A 17,994-nucleotide genomic window follows, 5' to 3' on the forward strand; every position below is an offset into this window, starting at 1 on the left:
TCCTCTTCCTCATTTTCAATTCCATCTTCCTGCTTCCGGCCTTCCATCTCTCCAAGGGTCTCAGCCTTTCCTTCATCACAAACAATTCAGCCATCTATTCGATTCTTCTCAGCAAGCTCTGTCAAGATGACGAACCGCGGACAGACAATCCGAGCGTAAGTCTATCGATCCCTCGTTTTGGGGCTCTCCATAGCCTTATAGGTATCCGGATAGAGAGTTAACCTATTGTCTAGCTTCCTCGACGTGGAATGGGAGGGCCCCGTCTTGGACGATGATTTGAACCCTACTTCTGCCGTTAAGGGTATGTTAAATCTCATTTTATGTTACTACCTGCCCATTCTAGTTCCTTTGCGAGGATCTAAGTCATTGCTGCATCCGACCGTAATAAACGGACACAGTTACATAGCTGCGTTCGTGTATCAGCAAATCCCCAATCTGAAGCTCAATTGGCTTCTCAGCACCGATTGCATTCTCTATGTCTGCCCCCCAGATAAATTGAAGCTAACGAACTTTCAACCTTGTAGTCCAGAACGGTCGTATTGAGCTGATCCTCTGGAAGGAGCTGGTTCCCAAAACGGTCGAAAACTTCCGTGCTCTCTGCACTGGCGAGAAGGGATTCGGCTACAAGGGCTCCTCTTTCCACCGTGTCATCCCCGAGTTCATGCTTCAGGGCGGCGACTTCACCCGCGGCAACGTACGTTACTTGATTATAGACAATCATATGTATATTAAATTCAGCCGGACCATGCTAACCCTACAATAGGGAACGGGTGGCAAGTCCATCTACGGAGAGAAGTTTGCAGATGAAAGACTCGACCTTCTCCACGAAGACCAGTACACCCTGTCCATGGCTAACGCTGGCCCCAACACGTATGTCCTCTCATGTACATTTCATATTTTCCCAACCATACCCACTTACCTCGTTTTTGATGCCTTTACATTTTTGTTCTGCAACTGACATCCCTCGTAAACAGCAACGGCTCTCAGTTCTTTATTACCACTATCAAGACTTCCTGGCTCAATGGCCGCCACGTCCCCTTCGGCACTGTCGAATTACTGGGTGACTCCGTCAAGGTTGTTAAGGCTATCGAGGCTACAGGTTCTCAGAGCGGTGCCATCAAATACAGCAAGCGACCTACCATCGTCAACGCTGGCGAGCTATAAGAGGCAGCCATAGAATCTGTTATCGTGTAGCAATATTTCTACTTGACATACAAGGCCGCGCTATGTTGCCTCATCGAGCATCGGTATAGGCTATGCAAAAGGGTTCGGACAAAAAGATTTCAATGGTTCAAGTTGCGAGTCAACTTAACTAGCAAGTCTACGTGCTAGGTACCTAGGTAGTTGCCAATGACATTTGCTTCGCTTTTAATTTTCATTGCGAGCCTCGTGATAGCCCGTGCGTAGTGTAACCCAACCGCCTCAAATCACTAATTATCTCAATATTAGAGACACTGTTTATGAATAATATTTACTAGAGAAGGGGGGGAACTATGGCGGTTTCGTATATACCTCAATCTCGAGTGTTAAGTTTCGATTCGTCTAGGAATTTGTCACAGCCAGCGCCCAAAAAATAAATAAATAAAGGTGTATGATTCTAATTCTTCGATCTTTTCAATCTTCTTTATTTGATCGACCAGTTTATTCCGTTCCCCCAGGTTTTCACGATAATCAAGCAAAATAAATCAGTATAGCAAACACGAAATGACACACTTTAGGCCACGCAATTCATTTATACTCGGTGTATCGTGCTCAAATAGACATATTCGTGTCAATCATTGATTAAATACCAGCAATGCGTAAAGGTCCTTATTATAATTAATATGTAGGTACCTAGGTAGGTATGAATATGACGAACTTCAATATGATACCATCACATCTAGTGGCAATCCCGACTAGGGTAATGGAAAGAAGGATACAATATTAAAAATTCCTTATCGAGTAAGCAAGCTTGTGCCTTTCAATAATTTTCCACGTAGAATCCTAGATTAGATATTTAAGAACCCATTGAAAGATAACGTACCTATACCTAGACCATGATTACCGTTGAGGTTATGATATTTGATGTTGCTACCGCACGCTCGCGAGTTAATACAAAGCTAGCAACGGCGTGGGGGTAATATGAGCGGAAATGTTGCGATTCGGCGATATCATTGGAGCTTGATAGGGATAGAGTGTTGCCATCGAGACATCTGGGTTCTGGAAGTGTCGAAAATCATAGTCAAGATGGTTAGGTACTTTCGAATTTTGTTTGTTTATGATATCAAGTTTATTTTCCGTTAAGCGCCATGCCATGCAATGCCTAATAACAACCTTGGCTACTCCTAAGCCGAGGGACCAAAGAGAGCATGTAATAAAAACCATAGTACCCACCAATCCCTTTCGTTGCCATTGGATCATGCCAACCATTTGTCAAAATACTCACATCCTCCGGCCCATACAGGACCGCCTTCCTCGCACAGTTCAAAGACGGGACACTGACCGCAAGGCACCGTCGTCAAACCATTAGTCCTCGGTTCCCAGAAATCCTCGCTGTCTAGCTTCGCCATCTCCGGGTTATGCTTCGAGATGCGCACGGCCCTGTAGCCAACCCGTTCGCCCATCTTGACCGCCTCGATTCGATTCTCCCAAACGAGTATATCAATCAGTTCCTGGACGTGCTCCGTCTTTAACGGCTGTCCCTTCGCTACTTGCTTCTGGATGATCTCCGTGGTAATCTCTTCGGCTGTCGGGTACCCGGTATAACCCGCCGGTAAGGGGAGGCGGACGGTGCCACGAACTTTGTATGCCGGGGGCGGCGCAGGGGCAGCGGAGTCGTCTCGGGACATGGCGTCCGCGGTTCGCTTCTTACTCTTCATCGCGGCCTCGGATGCGCCGCCTCGGATGATCCCTTTCTTTGGCAGAACGGGGCTGACGCTTCCGGGTTTTCGTTCGCCAGTGCTCCTGTAGCTACCTCTTTCCTTGATGATGCGTACGACCACCGTCTGAAGCACATCGATGAAGGCCTCGTCAAGATACTGGTCGGTGTACCATGGGCCTCCTGTCGCACGAGCCGAGGGCTGAAGGTTGAATTTTATCCACATCTTCTTGGACGTATTCTCGACGGTGGTAAATTGCTGGATGAAGCGCTTAGCTTCCAGCTCCTTGAGGGCCTTTCGCAAGGCATTGTCTTGAAGATTGAGGCGTTTCTTTATTTCTTGCTGCCACGCGCCTTCTTGGCCGGCTGCGTCGATGATTTCGTAGACGAGGACTTGGTCCTCAGAGGTTAGGGATTTATATCTATCGTGGCAACGATTAGTTCACGATCAAGGTGGGGAGACCGGAGGGAGAAAAGAAGCAACAGCGCTACTCACTTGACTGCTTCAGCCTCAGGACGGACTCGCCATGCTAGACCACTGTGGAAATGGACCGGAGCGAATAGTCGCTCTCTGGTCAAGAGTTGGACAATCTGTAATAGCTTCTTCACATCTTTAGGCGGGATGACGTTGAGGGCCATCAAGTCTTCCTGAGAGAATAACCTATTGGGGTCTCCACTACATGCATCTTCGCATGCAGTATAGAGCTGGGTCTTGAGAAGGGGGGTTTCATCGTCCATCTTGAATGGTATTTCGTAGATGACTCAGATGTTGAAATATTAATGGTAGACAGTTGAGGATGGGAGCGCGTTGAAGCGTCAAAAATTAGCTATGTATACATAACGGCTTTAGGAATGGAAATTTTTGTAAGGTTGAAATGAAGGATGTTGAATGTCGGATGTCGAGGTTATGGATAGAATCAAGAATGAGAAGAATTGCCCCGCGGCAACAAGGTCTATGAAGGAAAGCTTGGAAATAATTCTTATCGTTATCGTTATCGATACCTATCATTATTATACTTTCTCATCGCTATTGATGTTTTGCTTCTTCAATGAATCGGTCCACTACACATGCACGTAGGCGCAGTCCGAAGAACTGGGAAGTGCCTAGGCTTGTACTGGTACGTACAGATAAGGCGTAAAAGTACATTTGAATATGCATTAGACCGATCCGATGATTTAAATCTAGGGTAATTGAGTTTTTAGTGGCTGCTCGTAGTGCTGGGTGTTAAGGTACTAGGGGGACCAGCTTCCTTACATGTTATTGTTTGTACCCCACCAATAAACGCTTGATACCCCACCGTGGAAAGCGTAGAAAGCTCTCGAATTCAAACGCATTCAGCTCTAAAAAAGATCAAACTCCCAGTCGTCTCATTCCAACGACGACCTCCTTCACTTTCATAAAGCAAACTAATACGTCTTAATTCAAGGATACCAAAAAAATTAAATTCCACACCTCGCCCATTTACTTCACTCGGTCACCTAACTAAATACCTGCGTCTCGGGCGAACCAGAATCATCATGTCGTCTGTGGACGAGCTTAAGGCTCTAGGCAACAAAGCTATTGCCGACAAGAACTTTGACGGAGCTGTGTAAGTTTCATGTTGAATATATTTATGAGTATTATATTCCTAGTAGTTACATTGAAGCTACTGGAGAGACCTGGAACAGCTAAACTAACAAACATTACCAGTGACGCCTTCACCAAGGCCATCTCTATCGACCCGAACAACCACGTCTTATATAGCAACCGATCCGCTGCCTACGCTTCCAAGAAAGAGTGGAGCAATGCCCTCAAGGATGCTGAGAAAACCACCGCTATTAAGCCAGACTGGCCGCGAGGATGGGGACGAAAAGGAGCCGCTCTTCACGGCTCCGGCGACCTTGTAGGCGCAAGCGAGGCTTACGAGGAGGGCCTCAAACTCGAGCCTACTAACGCAGGCCTGAAGAAGTCACTCGACTCTGTTCAGAGAGCCATAGAGCAAGGATCCGGTATGTATACTTGGTATACCTAGAATCCCTAGTGTACCTAAAAATCAACTTCCTCTTCAAGTGATCGTATGTTCTCGGTATTGACGTTTTTTCCTGCACAGGTCCTGGTTTTGGCGCTGATCCTACGGGTGGTATTGGCAAGATGTTCCAAGACCCCAACCTACTTCAGAAGTTGATGAGCAACCCGAAGACTAGTGGCTACTTTGCCGACCCCTCCTTCATGGCCAAGATCCAGGCTATACAGCAGAACCCCCAAAATACCCAAGACCTATTCAGCGACCCTCGGATGATCCAGGTATTAGGGGTTTTGATGGGCATTGATATGCATATGGGAGGACCAGAGGATATGCCAGGCGCCGGCGCCGGCGCTTCAGGCGCAAACGAGGCCGAGGAAGATGTTGAGATGCCAGATCTCGCCACCCCCGATTCCAAGTCTCACTCCAAATCCGAACCGTCTAAGGCTCCTGAACCCCAACCCGAACCCGAGCTGGACGAGGAGGAGCTAGCTAAGAAGAAAGCCAAGGAAGAGGCCGACAAAGAGAAGGCTCTGGGTACTGAAAACTACAAGAAGCGTAACTTCGACGAGGCTATCAAGCACTATGGAAAGGCTTGGGAATTACACAAGGATATTACCTATCTCAATAACTTGGGTGCTGCCCATTTCGAGAAGGGTGAATACCAGGCTTGCATCGACGCTTGCACGAAGGCTATTGAGGAAGGTCGCCAGATCTATGCTGATTTCAAGATGATTGCCAAGTCTTACGCGCGTATTGGTACAGCATACGAGAAGCTCGGGGATCTTCCAGCGGCGGTTGAGAACTATCAAAAGTCCCTGACTGAGCACCGAACGCCTGATACCGTCAACAAGCTTCGCGCCGCGGAGCGTAGAAAGATCGACGAAGCCAAGAAGGCGTATGTCGATCCGGCCAAGGCCGAGGAAGCCCGCGAGTTGGGCAACACCAAATTCAAGGAGCAAGACTTCCCCGGCGCCGTCGAAGCATATTCGGAGATGATTAAGCGTGCGCCGGAAGACCCTCGGGGATACGGCAACCGTGCAGCCGCTTTTGTGAAGCTGTTCGAATTTCCTAGCGCTCTCGAGGACTGCAATGCGGCGATCAAGAAGGACCCTAAGTTTATCCGAGCGTACATTCGCAAAGCGCAGATCTACTTCGGCATGCGTGATTTTTCCAAGTGCATCGACGCTTGCAACGAGGCCACTACGGTGGACAACGAACACCACAACAATGCCAATGCGCGGGAGATCGACCAACAGCAGCAGAAGGCTCTACAAGCCATGTACTCTGCTCGTGAGAACGAGACGGAAGACCAGACCCGCGAGAGATTGATGAAGGACCCCGAAGTAAGTACTGCGCATATACCCATTACTTTTTATTATATTTAGATGACTGACGCTGTACTCTAGATTATGAGCATCATGCAAGACCCTGTCATGCAATCCATCCTCCAACAGGCTCAATCCGACCCTGCAGCACTCCAGGAGCATATGCGTAACCCAAGCGTGCGTTCTAACATTCAGAAGCTAGCTGCTGCAGGTGTCATCCGTATGGGGAGATGAGCGCTGAGCGTTGGTTGATGATTTTCGGCGTGGGGAAGTTTTGGGTGGAGGATAAGGAGACGAGTCCTACCCTAACCGCCTTGGTCCATGAATGCGTGAGACGATCAAGCGGTTAATCTATTAGTTACCGGGGCATTGGGTCATTGCCAAGCTGTATTCTAATTGTGAATCACGTTCAGGGCGTTGAAAAATGCACGGATGGATTAGGGGACGAAGACAGATGACTTTACGCTAATCAACAAATTTCAATGCTTTTGAGACTTTGTAATCAATTCTGTAAGTCATGGTGCAAGTTGGATCAAAATCAATAATGTCCATGATGGATCTATTTATTCTACGTTCGTCAGCGCCATAAAATGCCGCTGCTTCAACACTTTCCATCGATAACTAAATATTATACACTATTTGTGAGGAAGACAATATGTGCCATTAATTCCCGGATTTATCAAGTTTCAAGCGAGTTTTGAGGTTTTGTCTCAATCTTGAGCTTGGCTTTGATATTTTACAAAGTTCACTTGCGGTTGATTCTATAACTCAGCCGTGACAACCGGTACCATCTCTCCCAATACCATTGCCGCCTTCGATGCCACCTCTTTTATATTAATAACATTAGTCTCTATCACTAAAAAGATTCCCAGAAAATATGCGGCGTACACTTACAGAGGACTAATACTCTCCCACTGGAGAGTAAAGAACCCGACGAAGGCGCCAATTATGATGCTGATAATGACATAGCCATTATAATACATGGCAAGAAGCATGATCCAGTAGGCGAGAGCAAAGTGTAGTGTGTGTAATAGGGCACGAATTGCCTGTTGGAAAATATTAGGTCGAAATGGAATCGTGGAAGCAAGTGTCATGGCGTTTTCTTTCGCGATGAGAGCCCCGTGAGCCGTTTCGGAAGAGCCGTTCACAACTGTTGCAGCGAGTGCACTTGTTTTCTTCAGGTGCTGGCGGATCAAATATCGGTCATAAACCTTGGAAGCGCGGCGTAGGAGTTCAAGCAAGATAACGAGAAACGCAATGCCAATGCACAGACCTGCGAAGGCGCCTCGAGTTTTAATCTGCCACGACTTTGAGAGGAAGCATGCGTCGATTGTTTCCCAGTTCCAGAGCATCTAGTGTCAGTATCCATTAGCGAAATTTCGGAAAAAGCATGACTTACACGGCGAGCAATGGTAGGGTAGGTAAATGACATCGTCTTACCGATACTTTACAGTCATTATTTGTCTCCGCTGTACTTCCCATCGAGCTCATCCCTTCCATCCCCGCGCCGGAAGTTGGCTCCATTAAACTAGGTGTTGACTGTCTCGTTGACGTTGCAGACGAAGGAACGGTTCCTGTTGGCATTGACATTGGCATTCCGTCCATGTTAAAATGGTTTCGTCGATATTGCCAAGCGGATTGAATCCGAAGTAGTAATTACTTACCTAAGGAGGAGGAAAGCGGCCAAAAGCATGTTAGGTAAGATGGGGGATTTGAAAGGCTCTCAGGTCTCGAAACTAATTCTTTATTCGAAAGGCGATCTTTGAGGATAAAGGGGGTAACGTGCCGAGCAAGTAAGAATTGACGTATTGTGAGTAGCTCTAGACAAGGCCGGTGGCTCGGAGATCTGCTATGCTAGAATGATAGTGTCGTTATAATTAGAACTATACAGCTGATTCTTTCATTATAGATGAAAGGAGTATGATGACTAGAAGCAATTCGCCTGCTAAGACGCAAAAATCTCTCATGCTATTTTCTTCATGCCTACCCTTCATCAGGAGGATACAAAGACCATAACCCTTAATGTTATAAAATACACGGCGTTAGATACTCAACAAGTACTTACCTAAGTAAAGTCATTCGATGACCTTTACCACATTTTCCACCCACGGTCCTATCACCATCCCCACTCCCTTTCTCTCAACAAACTGACTTTTTTCCGATAATAGACATATGGTGCCATATTTGACGATAAAACATAGAATTATATAAGGATAGGTAAATTGTTTATATACCTACTAGGTAAGGATAGATAAAGACATAGTTATCCAATGTTCGCTAAGTTGCAAGGTTAATATACAAGGTATTCTGTAATAATATATGTAAATCTGGGCAACGCTCTACCATTCTGCAACAAGAATCAGCCGTATCCTCCTGAACCGCCAGAAACCTGGAAGTTAGTCATGATAGAAGCGCCGTAATCCACTGGCCCTTCAAAAAAGAAGTTTTGATCCATACCTAATCCCTCAAAGAAATCGTTCGCCCACGACATTCTCGGACTCCATTCCTCGTAGGGTGGTTGCCCATCAACGTCCACAGTAGATTCCATATTCCAATTTCCATCCATGCCTTGGCCGGCGTTCAGGTCCTGTCCCCCATTGACGCCGGCCCCTGTGGATGACCCGGGTTTCCGCCTCTCGCTATCCGCGGCTGCTACCAACTCGGCCCACCGCTCTAGCTTCAAGCGCGTGCCCTTGATTTTCTTTGCCGCCATCTCCCATGTGTCATTCTCCCATGGTAGGCCACCTTGCTTCTGGCTCGCTGCTTGTGCTTGCTCGAACCGCGAGGCCATAGCTTGTAGGATACCCGGAACGTCAATGTGGAGTTCGGGCTGTGAAAGAAGATGTGTCCTGATGACATGCACGGCGGAGGGTATCGCGGGGTCGATATCCTTAGTCCTGAGCGCGGGGACCGGGACCAATGCTGCTCCGCTACAGCCCGGATCGTTCCGAACCATCTGAGCCGACGCTGCTGCATTCGGGGCGAGCTTGCTGCAGTCGGGACTCGAGAGCTTGGACCATCGGGCTAGCATCGTCACGGCGTTGATGAGTTGAGCTGATACGGGCATAGGCAAAACAAAGTAGTCTGTCACATCTATGGATAACCAGAATTCGAACCACGACTTGAGCGTCGTATTGGCCCGGTAGAATATATCGAGCGAAGAGGCCGAGTCCAAGGATAGGGACGCTAGCGAGTTCGATATTTTTTCCAGGAGTGCGGCGTCGATTCTAGGCGGTTCCCATAGGCGTAATTTCGCAGTGTTGATGTGGCATGTTATGAGATCTATCAGGCCTAGATTAGTCGCCGCTCGTCGGCAATAAGTTTTCGGGGCCACATACGATTTGCTGCTAGGTTGGGGGGTAATGACGCTGTGAATTTCTCCAGCTCCGCGTGAAACATGTTCGAATAAGCGGTCGCAGGCGCGCGAGTGATGGTGTTTAGTTCGTCCGTAGTGTGATCTTTCGCGTGCAGTTGCGCGATGCGCTCGGAGAGATTCTGGATACGGACTAGTTGGACGAGAAGCAAGTCAGACTCATACTCCTGGTCGGCCTCGAGCTCTCCTAGACACTGGTCGATGTACGGGGTGTATCTAGGCGGATCGATCCGCTGAAATGCAAGCGCGATACTACTATCGAATGAGTGCTAGGACTTATATCTGCCACCTGCTCGTGCTTTATGTATATTTTCTTGAGCTAGGTGGGCATAGTATTCTCACTGTCACTTACATTGAGGTCATATACCAGACCCCACAAAGCATCCTCCTTTCGTCGTTGGTTCTGGCTGGTGGGGCTTCAGGATTTGTCTGTAATAATCTTGCCCTTTCTTGCAAATCGGGATTCCTATTAATACCCAGATCTGCGGCTAGGCTGTTCGCTAGTCCTATCAAATTATTCATCTGCGCGTGTATCATGCAGTGATAATGGTAGTACCCTAAGACGAGAAGGATGGATTGTAGGATCTCAAAAGATCGTTCAGAACGCATTAACATATGTTCGGATATGTGTTTTAGTATGAAGTAGTTTTGGACTCTCATGGACTTGATGTTGCGATAAGATGAGACCATCTGAATTGTGGAAAATAGGAAAGGACGCCTTGATGCCAACTCGGATGCCGTTGTTCCTGAAGGGATTGGCACGAATGGGTAGTTTGGCATGAGTTTGTCGATATAAATTGACAGATTGGTTTCGTCAGGCTCTAGAGGAATAGGAACCTCTCCCGCTGGAGCGCGACAGACACATATCCGAGGAGCACGCTCATTATAGGAGTTTGGTATCGGCAACGCAGCTGTCACTGGTTCATTATTTATCCCTAAAGCTGGAGTCGGGGCCTTTCCATGGACTGGGTCTGTCTCGGGTCTTTGTAATTGCGTCGACCCTTCAGCCTCCCCCAAGTAGGGAGAAAGTTGCCTGGCACCGGAAACTTGCCGCAATGGGGTAGGGACATCGGTGTTATTAGCTTTGATGAAATCAACGAGATTATTAAGTCTCTCCTCGAGCTGAGCCGTCTTACTACAATGGGCCACATCGTTAATGTATGTTTCTGCCCACAATGTGTATTATATGATTAACCGAGTAAGCTTTTATTGCTTCGAAGGGGGGTGAGAGTGTCCCTGCTATTCCCTCTACTCTGGAGATACAGGTACATTAGAGAAATCTTAAGAAGGTCCATCTGAAATGGAAGATCCCAAGAGGAAATACTACAGGGAAATATCAAGAAAGGCTGCTGGGTTTTATTATGAGCAGTCGTATGGTATATGGAGTAGGTATGTGCATCTCGAAAGTTATTAGAGGAACGGCGATACGTACGAAGGCCTACTTTGTCGTTTCTTCCTTGGTTTATGTACTTGACTGACGCAATCTTTCTCTAATCGTTCGCACCTGGAAGCCTTGTAAGCATGTTTCAGAGATAGTGCATGCATACATGTAGGTAAGCTGTAGGGAAGTATACAGTATACTCACCTATCACATCTGGCGCTTGGTACATTGCTTGATCGAATACATTTTGCTTTTGCCAGAGCACACGGAGAGCATGCGGCACCCCATTTAGCAATCGTAGCGGCGTTCTTTGGCTTGTCCATCAATGTCATCAGCAAAACATCAATATTTTCAAAAAAATTACTGATTCCAATCGCCGGCGGAGTTTAATAATCTAGGCCGTAAAAATTACGGTGAACATTATTAGAATCTGGGAGTTATCGAAGCAAGCTCAGGTGAGTATGGACGCCTAAGAAAAGGACGGAGTTTAAAGGTATTCTCCGGGATATGTACCCCATAAAATGCTACAGCCAATAATAATAATTCTTCATAGCGCCTTCACCTTAAACCGAGGAGACCGGACTTTCCAGAAAAAGGCCGATCAGCCGTTATGATTTAATTCGAGTCACACAGTAATACTTGGTACGCGCCTTCCAACCCGTTTCAAGAAAGCTCCGCGGCCTTTTGAAATTTATTCGTCATTCCTATCGTAAATAAACTTTTTTGGTCGTAGCTTCTAATGTGTGACAGATCATATAAATTATTTTTGGCATTGATTTTAAGATGTCACACCACTACTTTTGCATGTCGAACCTCAAGGTTGGCGTTTCTCGACTAAGGATAGGTAGCTGAACAACGTTTTACACGGCTGTTCGTCTAACCCTTAATTATGAATAGCCAACCGACGGTTCGGGATGGTCTCGCAAGAGACGTTGAATCTAGATTGAATGAAGAACATGGGAAAGGGGAGTCTGATGGAGCTATTCTCGAGGATCGCGATCGTGGCAACCACGCCGATGATGAATTATCTCCCCCTAGGGATGACCGGGATGGTACTACGAATACCAACCAACCACTTATGAGCGGATGGCCTTTTTACGTCCTCATGGCTTCCGTTACCTTGGGCGTTCTCTTGATAGCATTCAATGCTACCGCCGTAGGAACTGTGAGAGACACTCACGATCTGATATTTGTCTTTGCTTACACTTCCAGGCAATTCCTGCAATCACAAATGAATTCAACACCGTGAATGATGTTGGATGGTATTCTTCAGCATACTTGATAGCCAAGTTAGTCTATTTTGCCTCTCTCCTATCTACTCCCGAGCAACAAAAGATTAACTATTAGATACAGTTGCGTTATGGTACCCTTTGTTGGGAAGTTGTATAGATCTTTCCGAATCAAAGTCGTATTCATTACCTTCATTGTCATCTTCGAAATCGGGTCTCTAATTGCAGCGCTGTCGACGTCTTCTATGATGCTCATCATCGCAAGAGCGATAAGCGGTATAGGGGGTTCTGGCATCTTGAACGGCGGATCCACTATTGTTGCTGCTACTGTCCCGATAGCAAACCGGTCCTTTTTAAACGGCATCATCCTAGGCTGCTTCGCTGTTGGCCAGGCGGCTGGCCCCTTGATTGGGGGTGCTCTGACGCAGGGAATAACATGGCGCTGGTGTTTTTACATGTAAGCAATATCCGTCGCCACTTCTAGAGGTTAGGGCCTCAACTAATCCTCCTCATTCAGTAACCTACCAGTAGGGGGGTTGGTCGTTTTTCTGTTCGTATTCGTCGTAAGGCTACCTGTGTCGAGGCTTTCCGAAGTACAAACGTCCCTCCTACAACGAGTACTCGATATCGACTTTGTGGGATTTGTCTTCTTTGCAGCAGCGTCCCTCATGTTGCTGATAGGTTTGCAATGGGGCGGCACCGAGTACCCATGGAATTCTTCGACAGTCATCGGGCTCATGTGCGGCGGAGCGGCAACCTTCGGCGTCTTAGGATTCTGGTTCGCTTATAAGGGGGAGGCGGCTTTATTACCGCCTAGATTACTACGCAACCGAATCAATACTATGATCACCATTACTTCGTTCGTGCAAAGCGGTGGATCTATCAATGCTCTCTACTGGCTACCTGTCTGGTTTCAAGCAATTCAAGGCGCAGACGCGTTGCGGAGTGGTGTAATGATTCTCCCTCTGATACTGTCACAACTCGTCGCGTCTGTGGTATGCGGTGCCCTTGTCCAGAAAACCGGCTACTACCTGCCCGAGGTAATAGGGGGGAACGCTTTGGTAGCGATCGGGGCTGGTCTGACATCAACATTCACCCCGACCACTCCCTTAGGAAATATCATCGGATATCAAATCCTTATGGGAGCCGGTCGAGGCTTTGTATTACAGCTAGTGAGTGATACGCCGTCTCATCTACGAGCTAGAATACTAACGATCCCGCTACTCTAGTTAGTCACTGCCATACAAGCCAACTGCCCTAGAGAAGATGCATCGATAGCGACCGGGTACGCCATGTTTTCTCAATTATTGGGGGGCGCGATTTTCTCCGCTGTCGGAAAAAGCATTTTCACAAGCTCGATACCAACAGCTCTCCAGAAGTTCGCGCCGGATATCGATGCGAACTTGGTGATTAATAGCGGTGTGACGGAGATATCCAAAGTTGTCCCATCAGATAAACTAGCAGGAACACTGTTAGCTTACAACCAAGCTATCAATCATGTATTCGTAAGTGATCAATTATTTTGATAGCGGCTTGTGCTAGCTAACGCGTTTCTAGTATCTTCAAATTGCTGCAGCAGGCTGTGCATTTTTAAGCGGTTGGGGAATGGGATGGAAGAATTTAAAACAAATCAAGCAAGAACAAGAACGAGAAAAAGAAGAGAAGAGCGACGCTGAGTTGACGGCGGCAAGGCCCTGTGAGAAAGAATGAGGAGGATAGCCGCTTAAGATGTATGAATCTTTCATGGCCTAGAACGTACCTACATAAGACTTATGTAAGTAGGTAACTAGGTAGGTACCTAACCTATAAAAGAAAGAACTTTGAGTGATCTCTTGCTGTCCCTTTGCTCGATTGGGTATTATCGTACCTTTCAGCCAGGTAAGAATATGCTAAACCTTGTCGAGGCAGCCAAGCAACCCGATATCTTCAACATTGGCTACCTAGGTACCTATGGGTGTCTAAGAAATCAAACTACGTATGTATACCTATGTAATGGATTATATATGCATATATGTAAATACTTTTTACTAACTTACCTACCTAGATAGGTATATAGGTATTAAAAGTTACGCGAGCCAATTAAACCCAAGAAATGCTGATGAAATCACATAGTTGTGGATTTGAAGCGATGGCCACACGCTTGGAACGAGTGAAAATCCTCAATACGACGGGTTGCATCCATATTTGCTACATCAAGTTTAGACTCATTTTAGTCCCATTTTTAAATTGCTACGCCGCAATTACTTACTGATATTAAGCCTAGACCCTCGACAAATAAATTCCCGATCCAGGACGAAGGTCGATCTTTCTAACCCGAGTCAGGTCTATCATGGAAGAATACGATTTTATCATCGTCGGGGCAGGGCTTTCAGGAGTCGATGCTGCATATCGCCTCAAATCCCAACTTCCACAGTGCTCATACATCATCTTGGAAGCTCGGGAAGAGATTGGCGGTACCTGGTCGTTCTTCAAGTTTCCTGGTGTTCGATCAGATTCCGAACTTGCTCTGCTGGGCCTCCCCTGGCGGCCATGGACACACGAGAATGATATGGCAGACGCTGATCTCATCCGCGAGTATATCGAAGATGCGGCACGAGCTGAGGGTATCGACAAGAAAATACATTTTGGTCATCGAGTCACCGGCGCTAGTTGGTCTTCCGACGAACAGCGCTGGACTTTATCAGTTCTCGCGGCCGATGTTAAAAAGGAGTTAAATGCCAAATTTCTACTTGCTTGTACTGGATACTACGATTACGCCAAGCCACTTCAAGCCGATATACCGGGTATGAGTAATTTTCAAGGTACGATTGCGCACCCGCAGTTCTGGCCTACAGACCTTGACTACGCCGGCAAAAAGGTCATCATAATCGGCTCTGGCGCAACCGCCGTCACTATGGTCCCAGTAATGGCCAAGACAGCGAGCCAAGTGACGATGCTTCAACGGAGTCCTTCCTATGTCATGAGCCTTCCTCTGTCAAGCCCGGTTAATGTATGGCTGAAGAAGCATCTTCCGGGGCGTATTGCTCATTTAATCAACTGGTGGATGTCCGTATACACTCCGTCCTACCTAGCCATAGAGAAACTGGTGTTTCAAGTAGCACCGACTAACGCTTGATCACAGCTCTCTTATTATGGAGAATCTCTTCGTGTCCTTTAGCATAAACTTCCCGAATCAGATGAGGAATATCATAACGAAAGAGATGAGGGCATTGTTGCCGGCTAAGATCGACGTCGACGTCCATTTCAACCCTAAGTACGACCCCTGGGACCAACGGGTGTGTATGTGTCCTGATGGCGACTTCTTTAAAGCGTTACATCAGGATAATTGCGACATAGTCACCGACCGTATCCGAAGTGTTACAGAGGATGGCATATTGACAGAGTCTGGGAGGAAGTTAGAAGCAGATATTATCGTGCCGGCGACTGGCCTACGTGAGTAGCTTATATCGGTACAAGTAGATCTCTTGGAACGCTAACTGCGTAAATTCCAGGCCTCCATCTGTTCGGAGGCATAATTCCCGTCGTCGACGGAGATCCGGTCAACATAGGGACTAGCTATTGTTGGAGAGGAACCATGCTTTCCGGCCTTCCGAATGCCGGAACTGTGACCGGATACACGACGACTTCATGGACGGTCGGAGCGGACGCCAGCATTAAATTGCTCATCGACGTTTGGAAGCGCATGGCAAAGATAGGGGCAACCTCAGTCGTTCCAGTTCATTCTCATGACGACATTCACTCGTCTAAGCCGGTGGTAGCACATAGCTCGACTTATTTCGTCATGGCACAGAGTAGGTTTCCTAGAATCACGGGCGAATCACCGGTGAGTTTTATCCCCTGCTCCTAGACCACACATATACTACCGCTTTCGTATTTCAAGCCCCTCTACTATGAACTACTCATATGACCTAAAAAGCGAGAAGGCTTCTAGTCAGCTCAAATTAGATGGCATTCAAGTTTACTAACTTCGTCTGTGATAGTGGTATGGCCGCAAGAATGTGTTTTTCGACTACTTCCAGCTCTGGTTTGGAAGCTTGACAAAGGGCTTGAAATATACCTTGGCTTCAAAAAAGAATGAATAATAGTCAAAGCTTAGCTCATATATCGGTCGAAGTCGAAGTAATCTACATGCACCAGTTTAGTACCTACATGTAGAATTGATGAATGTTACTTTCAATAGGTACTGACCTAGGGCCCTCCTATGTACCTTCTTTATACATACGCGAACACGTGTATAAGTCCCTCTTTGTGGGGTATTTGATGGTGCCTAGGTAGGTAGCATCCAAAGTAAAGAGAATTGGCCAATTATTAGCAAGATCCAAGTGTTGAGATGTACGTATTTATTCAATGTATCCATGGATACGCACATACCTACCTAGCTGCTTAGGTACCTCTAGAATTGAAGCGGGTATGATATTGGTTCTATATTCGATTATGTGGTCGGAGAGGAAGACGCTCGGGTTAAATTTCTGCCAAAGCAATCAACTTAAATAATTGGGGTAATATTCCCCGCAGATTTTTCGAAGCGGGAACCTTATTGGAGATTAGGTAGGTACTAGGTACCTATCTTATCGAATCTCGTATGTCATTGAGCTCCGTCCCTACCTGCATAGCACTAGGTACCTAGACATACAGCTCTAGAATCTGTTCAAGACATCATGTTTGTAATCTTGCCGCACAATAAGTATAGGTATACCTACCTAGTACCTGGTAGCAAAATCCACTCCAAAAACCTACCGTGAAACAATCGACATCAAATATGCCCGACTTCAGACCGGCACTGTTAATTGTAGATCTCCAAGAGGACTTCTGTCCTCCGGTAAGTTCATTTCGAGACGGCCAACGAGATTGATAATTGCCTAACGATGATCAGAATGGCTCGCTCGCTGTAGCTAACGGCCGTGACATCGCGCCACTGATTAACAAGCTTCTAGAATTACCTTTCGTGGCTAAGATCGCAACGAAAGATTGGCACCCTATCGACCATGTCTCATTCGCAGCTAACCACGAAGGAAAATCCCCGTTTCGGGATTTTATCAAGATTGAGAACCCGCACAACAGGTCGGAAACTTACGAGTCACGGCTGTGGCCGGTCCACTGCGTACAAGGCACTCCGGGAGCGGAATTGATCCACGAACTAAGCGCCAGCCATCTGGACACGGTCCTTGAGAAAGGGACAGATTCGCGGGTCGAGATGTACAGCCCTTTCTACGACCCCTTTGTGTCTCCACGGGTCTACGATAGCGGTCTCGCTAAAGCCTTGTCAGAGAAGCGAGTAACAGACCTGTACGTGGTAGGACTAGCAGCGGATTACTGCGTAAAGAATGCAGCACTCGACGCTGCTAAAGAAGGGTTTAAGACATACCTGGTTGAAGAGTGTACTAGACCGGTCGACGTGTCTGCTTGGCCTGGATGTAGGGAGGAAATCAAGGCCTCGGGGGTTAAAATAGTCAGCATGGACGGTCCGGAAGTACGTCGATTGATGACGGCACAGTGAGCGGGCAAGACCGGCTAAGCTGAAGTCTCGCTGAGGATGACTTCCACTTCTTAGCACATACACGTTACCAGCTGTGCTATCATATGTTTAATAATGTGAGCTCGGAGTTTGCCTGATCCAGTAACAACGATGTCTTGCAGCATCCCAAGTCGTACAAGCCGGCAGCGGACTTACGTGAGAGGCAAAGTCAGTCCAATCACATAAGAAATAAAGTGCCACGGAAACATAATACGGATAGATATGATACCTATACCTTGCATGAGTGACAATTCGGGTCAAAGTGGTTGGGTTGGCTCGGAATTCTCACCTAGGAATTTATCTGATAA

The 17,994-nt window shown here is 47.0% G+C and overlaps 8 protein-coding genes across 8 annotated transcripts; 5 read left to right on the forward strand and 3 right to left on the reverse strand.

The window, feature by feature from the left end:
- Positions 1–126: 126 nt before the first annotated feature.
- GGS22DRAFT_193886 (cyclophilin, cytosolic form) lies at positions 127–1,164 on the forward strand (the record flags this gene model as incomplete). The annotated part of the gene is made up of 5 exons (XM_047965431.1): positions 127–155; positions 234–301; positions 525–694; positions 764–870; positions 975–1,164. 5 exons carry the CDS (start codon positions 127–129, stop codon positions 1,162–1,164), a joined length of 564 nt encoding a protein of 187 aa, XP_047813646.1.
- Positions 1,165–2,245: 1,081 nt separating this feature from the next.
- Positions 2,246–3,793, reverse strand: GGS22DRAFT_176695 (RNA polymerase Rpc34). Its single transcript, XM_047963441.1, has 2 exons — positions 3,354–3,793; positions 2,246–3,279 (listed from the first exon to the last, which is right to left on the reverse strand). Exons 1-2 carry the CDS (start codon positions 3,593–3,595, stop codon positions 2,397–2,399), a joined length of 1,125 nt encoding a protein of 374 aa, XP_047813647.1. The 5' UTR covers positions 3,596–3,793; the 3' UTR covers positions 2,246–2,396.
- Positions 3,794–4,094: 301 nt separating this feature from the next.
- Positions 4,095–6,807, forward strand: GGS22DRAFT_113183 (uncharacterized protein). The gene is made up of 4 exons (XM_047958011.1): positions 4,095–4,446; positions 4,548–4,846; positions 4,948–6,206; positions 6,270–6,807. The coding sequence occupies exons 1-4, from the start codon at positions 4,376–4,378 to the stop codon at positions 6,420–6,422; spliced, it is 1,782 nt and encodes a 593-aa protein (XP_047813648.1). The 5' UTR covers positions 4,095–4,375; the 3' UTR covers positions 6,423–6,807.
- Positions 6,808–6,956: 149 nt separating this feature from the next.
- On the reverse strand, positions 6,957–7,793 carry GGS22DRAFT_198853 (Ctr-domain-containing protein; the record flags this gene model as incomplete). The annotated part of the gene is made up of 3 exons (XM_047966197.1): positions 6,957–7,014; positions 7,083–7,540; positions 7,629–7,793. 3 exons carry the CDS (start codon positions 7,791–7,793, stop codon positions 6,957–6,959), a joined length of 681 nt encoding a protein of 226 aa, XP_047813649.1.
- A 572-nt stretch (positions 7,794–8,365) lies between these two features.
- Positions 8,366–11,366, reverse strand: GGS22DRAFT_176700 (uncharacterized protein). The gene is made up of 5 exons (XM_047963442.1): positions 11,147–11,366; positions 10,994–11,065; positions 9,914–10,696; positions 9,527–9,813; positions 8,366–9,470 (listed from the first exon to the last, which is right to left on the reverse strand). Exons 1-5 carry the CDS (start codon positions 11,272–11,274, stop codon positions 8,548–8,550), a joined length of 2,193 nt encoding a protein of 730 aa, XP_047813650.1. The 5' UTR covers positions 11,275–11,366; the 3' UTR covers positions 8,366–8,547.
- A 241-nt stretch (positions 11,367–11,607) lies between these two features.
- On the forward strand, positions 11,608–13,987 carry GGS22DRAFT_113208 (MFS general substrate transporter). Its single transcript, XM_047958012.1, has 6 exons — positions 11,608–12,107; positions 12,155–12,231; positions 12,296–12,628; positions 12,689–13,343; positions 13,401–13,676; positions 13,729–13,987. Exons 1-6 carry the CDS (start codon positions 11,832–11,834, stop codon positions 13,879–13,881), a joined length of 1,770 nt encoding a protein of 589 aa, XP_047813651.1. The 5' UTR covers positions 11,608–11,831; the 3' UTR covers positions 13,882–13,987.
- A 415-nt stretch (positions 13,988–14,402) lies between these two features.
- Positions 14,403–16,789, forward strand: GGS22DRAFT_176704 (FAD/NAD(P)-binding domain-containing protein). The gene is made up of 4 exons (XM_047963443.1): positions 14,403–15,216; positions 15,293–15,603; positions 15,663–15,994; positions 16,152–16,789. Exons 1-4 carry the CDS (start codon positions 14,501–14,503, stop codon positions 16,251–16,253), a joined length of 1,461 nt encoding a protein of 486 aa, XP_047813652.1. The 5' UTR covers positions 14,403–14,500; the 3' UTR covers positions 16,254–16,789.
- On the forward strand, positions 16,790–17,889 carry GGS22DRAFT_176707 (pyrazinamidase/nicotinamidase). Its single transcript, XM_047963444.1, has 2 exons — positions 16,790–16,990; positions 17,045–17,889. Exons 1-2 carry the CDS (start codon positions 16,931–16,933, stop codon positions 17,666–17,668), a joined length of 684 nt encoding a protein of 227 aa, XP_047813653.1. The 5' UTR covers positions 16,790–16,930; the 3' UTR covers positions 17,669–17,889.
- The last annotated feature ends 105 nt before the right edge of the window (positions 17,890–17,994 follow it).

Source organism: Annulohypoxylon maeteangense, assembly GCF_022496945.1.
Source record: "Annulohypoxylon maeteangense strain CBS 123835 unplaced genomic scaffold GGS22scaffold_40, whole genome shotgun sequence".
Taxonomy (NCBI): Eukaryota; Fungi; Ascomycota; class Sordariomycetes; order Xylariales; family Hypoxylaceae; genus Annulohypoxylon; species Annulohypoxylon maeteangense.

Excerpts from the sequence above, each read along its gene's own strand:
- GGS22DRAFT_176695 (XM_047963441.1), bottom strand. The coding sequence starts at position 3,595 with ATGGACGATGAAACCCCCCTTCTCAAGACCCAGCTCTATACTGCATGC. Across the intron at positions 3,280-3,353 it reads CCTGAGGCTGAAGCAGTCAA|ATATAAATCCCTAACCTCTG; the intron begins GTGAGTAGCGCT and ends TTGCCACGATAG.
- GGS22DRAFT_113183 (XM_047958011.1), top strand. The coding sequence starts at position 4,376 with ATGTCGTCTGTGGACGAGCTTAAGGCTCTAGGCAACAAAGCTATTGCC. Across the intron at positions 4,447-4,547 it reads AAGAACTTTGACGGAGCTGT|TGACGCCTTCACCAAGGCCA; the intron begins GTAAGTTTCATG and ends AAACATTACCAG. Across the intron at positions 6,207-6,269 it reads GATTGATGAAGGACCCCGAA|ATTATGAGCATCATGCAAGA; the intron begins GTAAGTACTGCG and ends GCTGTACTCTAG.
- GGS22DRAFT_176700 (XM_047963442.1), bottom strand. The coding sequence starts at position 11,274 with ATGACATTGATGGACAAGCCAAAGAACGCCGCTACGATTGCTAAATGG. Across the intron at positions 11,066-11,146 it reads CCAAGCGCCAGATGTGATAG|GTGCGAACGATTAGAGAAAG; the intron begins GTGAGTATACTG and ends CAAGGCTTCCAG. Across the intron at positions 9,814-9,913 it reads GTCTGGTATATGACCTCAAT|TATCGCGCTTGCATTTCAGC; the intron begins GTAAGTGACAGT and ends ATTCGATAGTAG.
- GGS22DRAFT_113208 (XM_047958012.1), top strand. The coding sequence starts at position 11,832 with ATGAATAGCCAACCGACGGTTCGGGATGGTCTCGCAAGAGACGTTGAA. Across the intron at positions 12,108-12,154 it reads ATGCTACCGCCGTAGGAACT|GCAATTCCTGCAATCACAAA; the intron begins GTGAGAGACACT and ends TTACACTTCCAG. Across the intron at positions 13,677-13,728 it reads AAGCTATCAATCATGTATTC|TATCTTCAAATTGCTGCAGC; the intron begins GTAAGTGATCAA and ends ACGCGTTTCTAG.
- GGS22DRAFT_176704 (XM_047963443.1), top strand. The coding sequence starts at position 14,501 with ATGGAAGAATACGATTTTATCATCGTCGGGGCAGGGCTTTCAGGAGTC. Across the intron at positions 15,217-15,292 it reads CATTTAATCAACTGGTGGAT|CTCTCTTATTATGGAGAATC; the intron begins GTCCGTATACAC and ends GCTTGATCACAG. Across the intron at positions 15,995-16,151 it reads GAATCACGGGCGAATCACCG|TGGTATGGCCGCAAGAATGT; the intron begins GTGAGTTTTATC and ends CGTCTGTGATAG.
- GGS22DRAFT_176707 (XM_047963444.1), top strand. The coding sequence starts at position 16,931 with ATGCCCGACTTCAGACCGGCACTGTTAATTGTAGATCTCCAAGAGGAC. Across the intron at positions 16,991-17,044 it reads AAGAGGACTTCTGTCCTCCG|AATGGCTCGCTCGCTGTAGC; the intron begins GTAAGTTCATTT and ends AACGATGATCAG.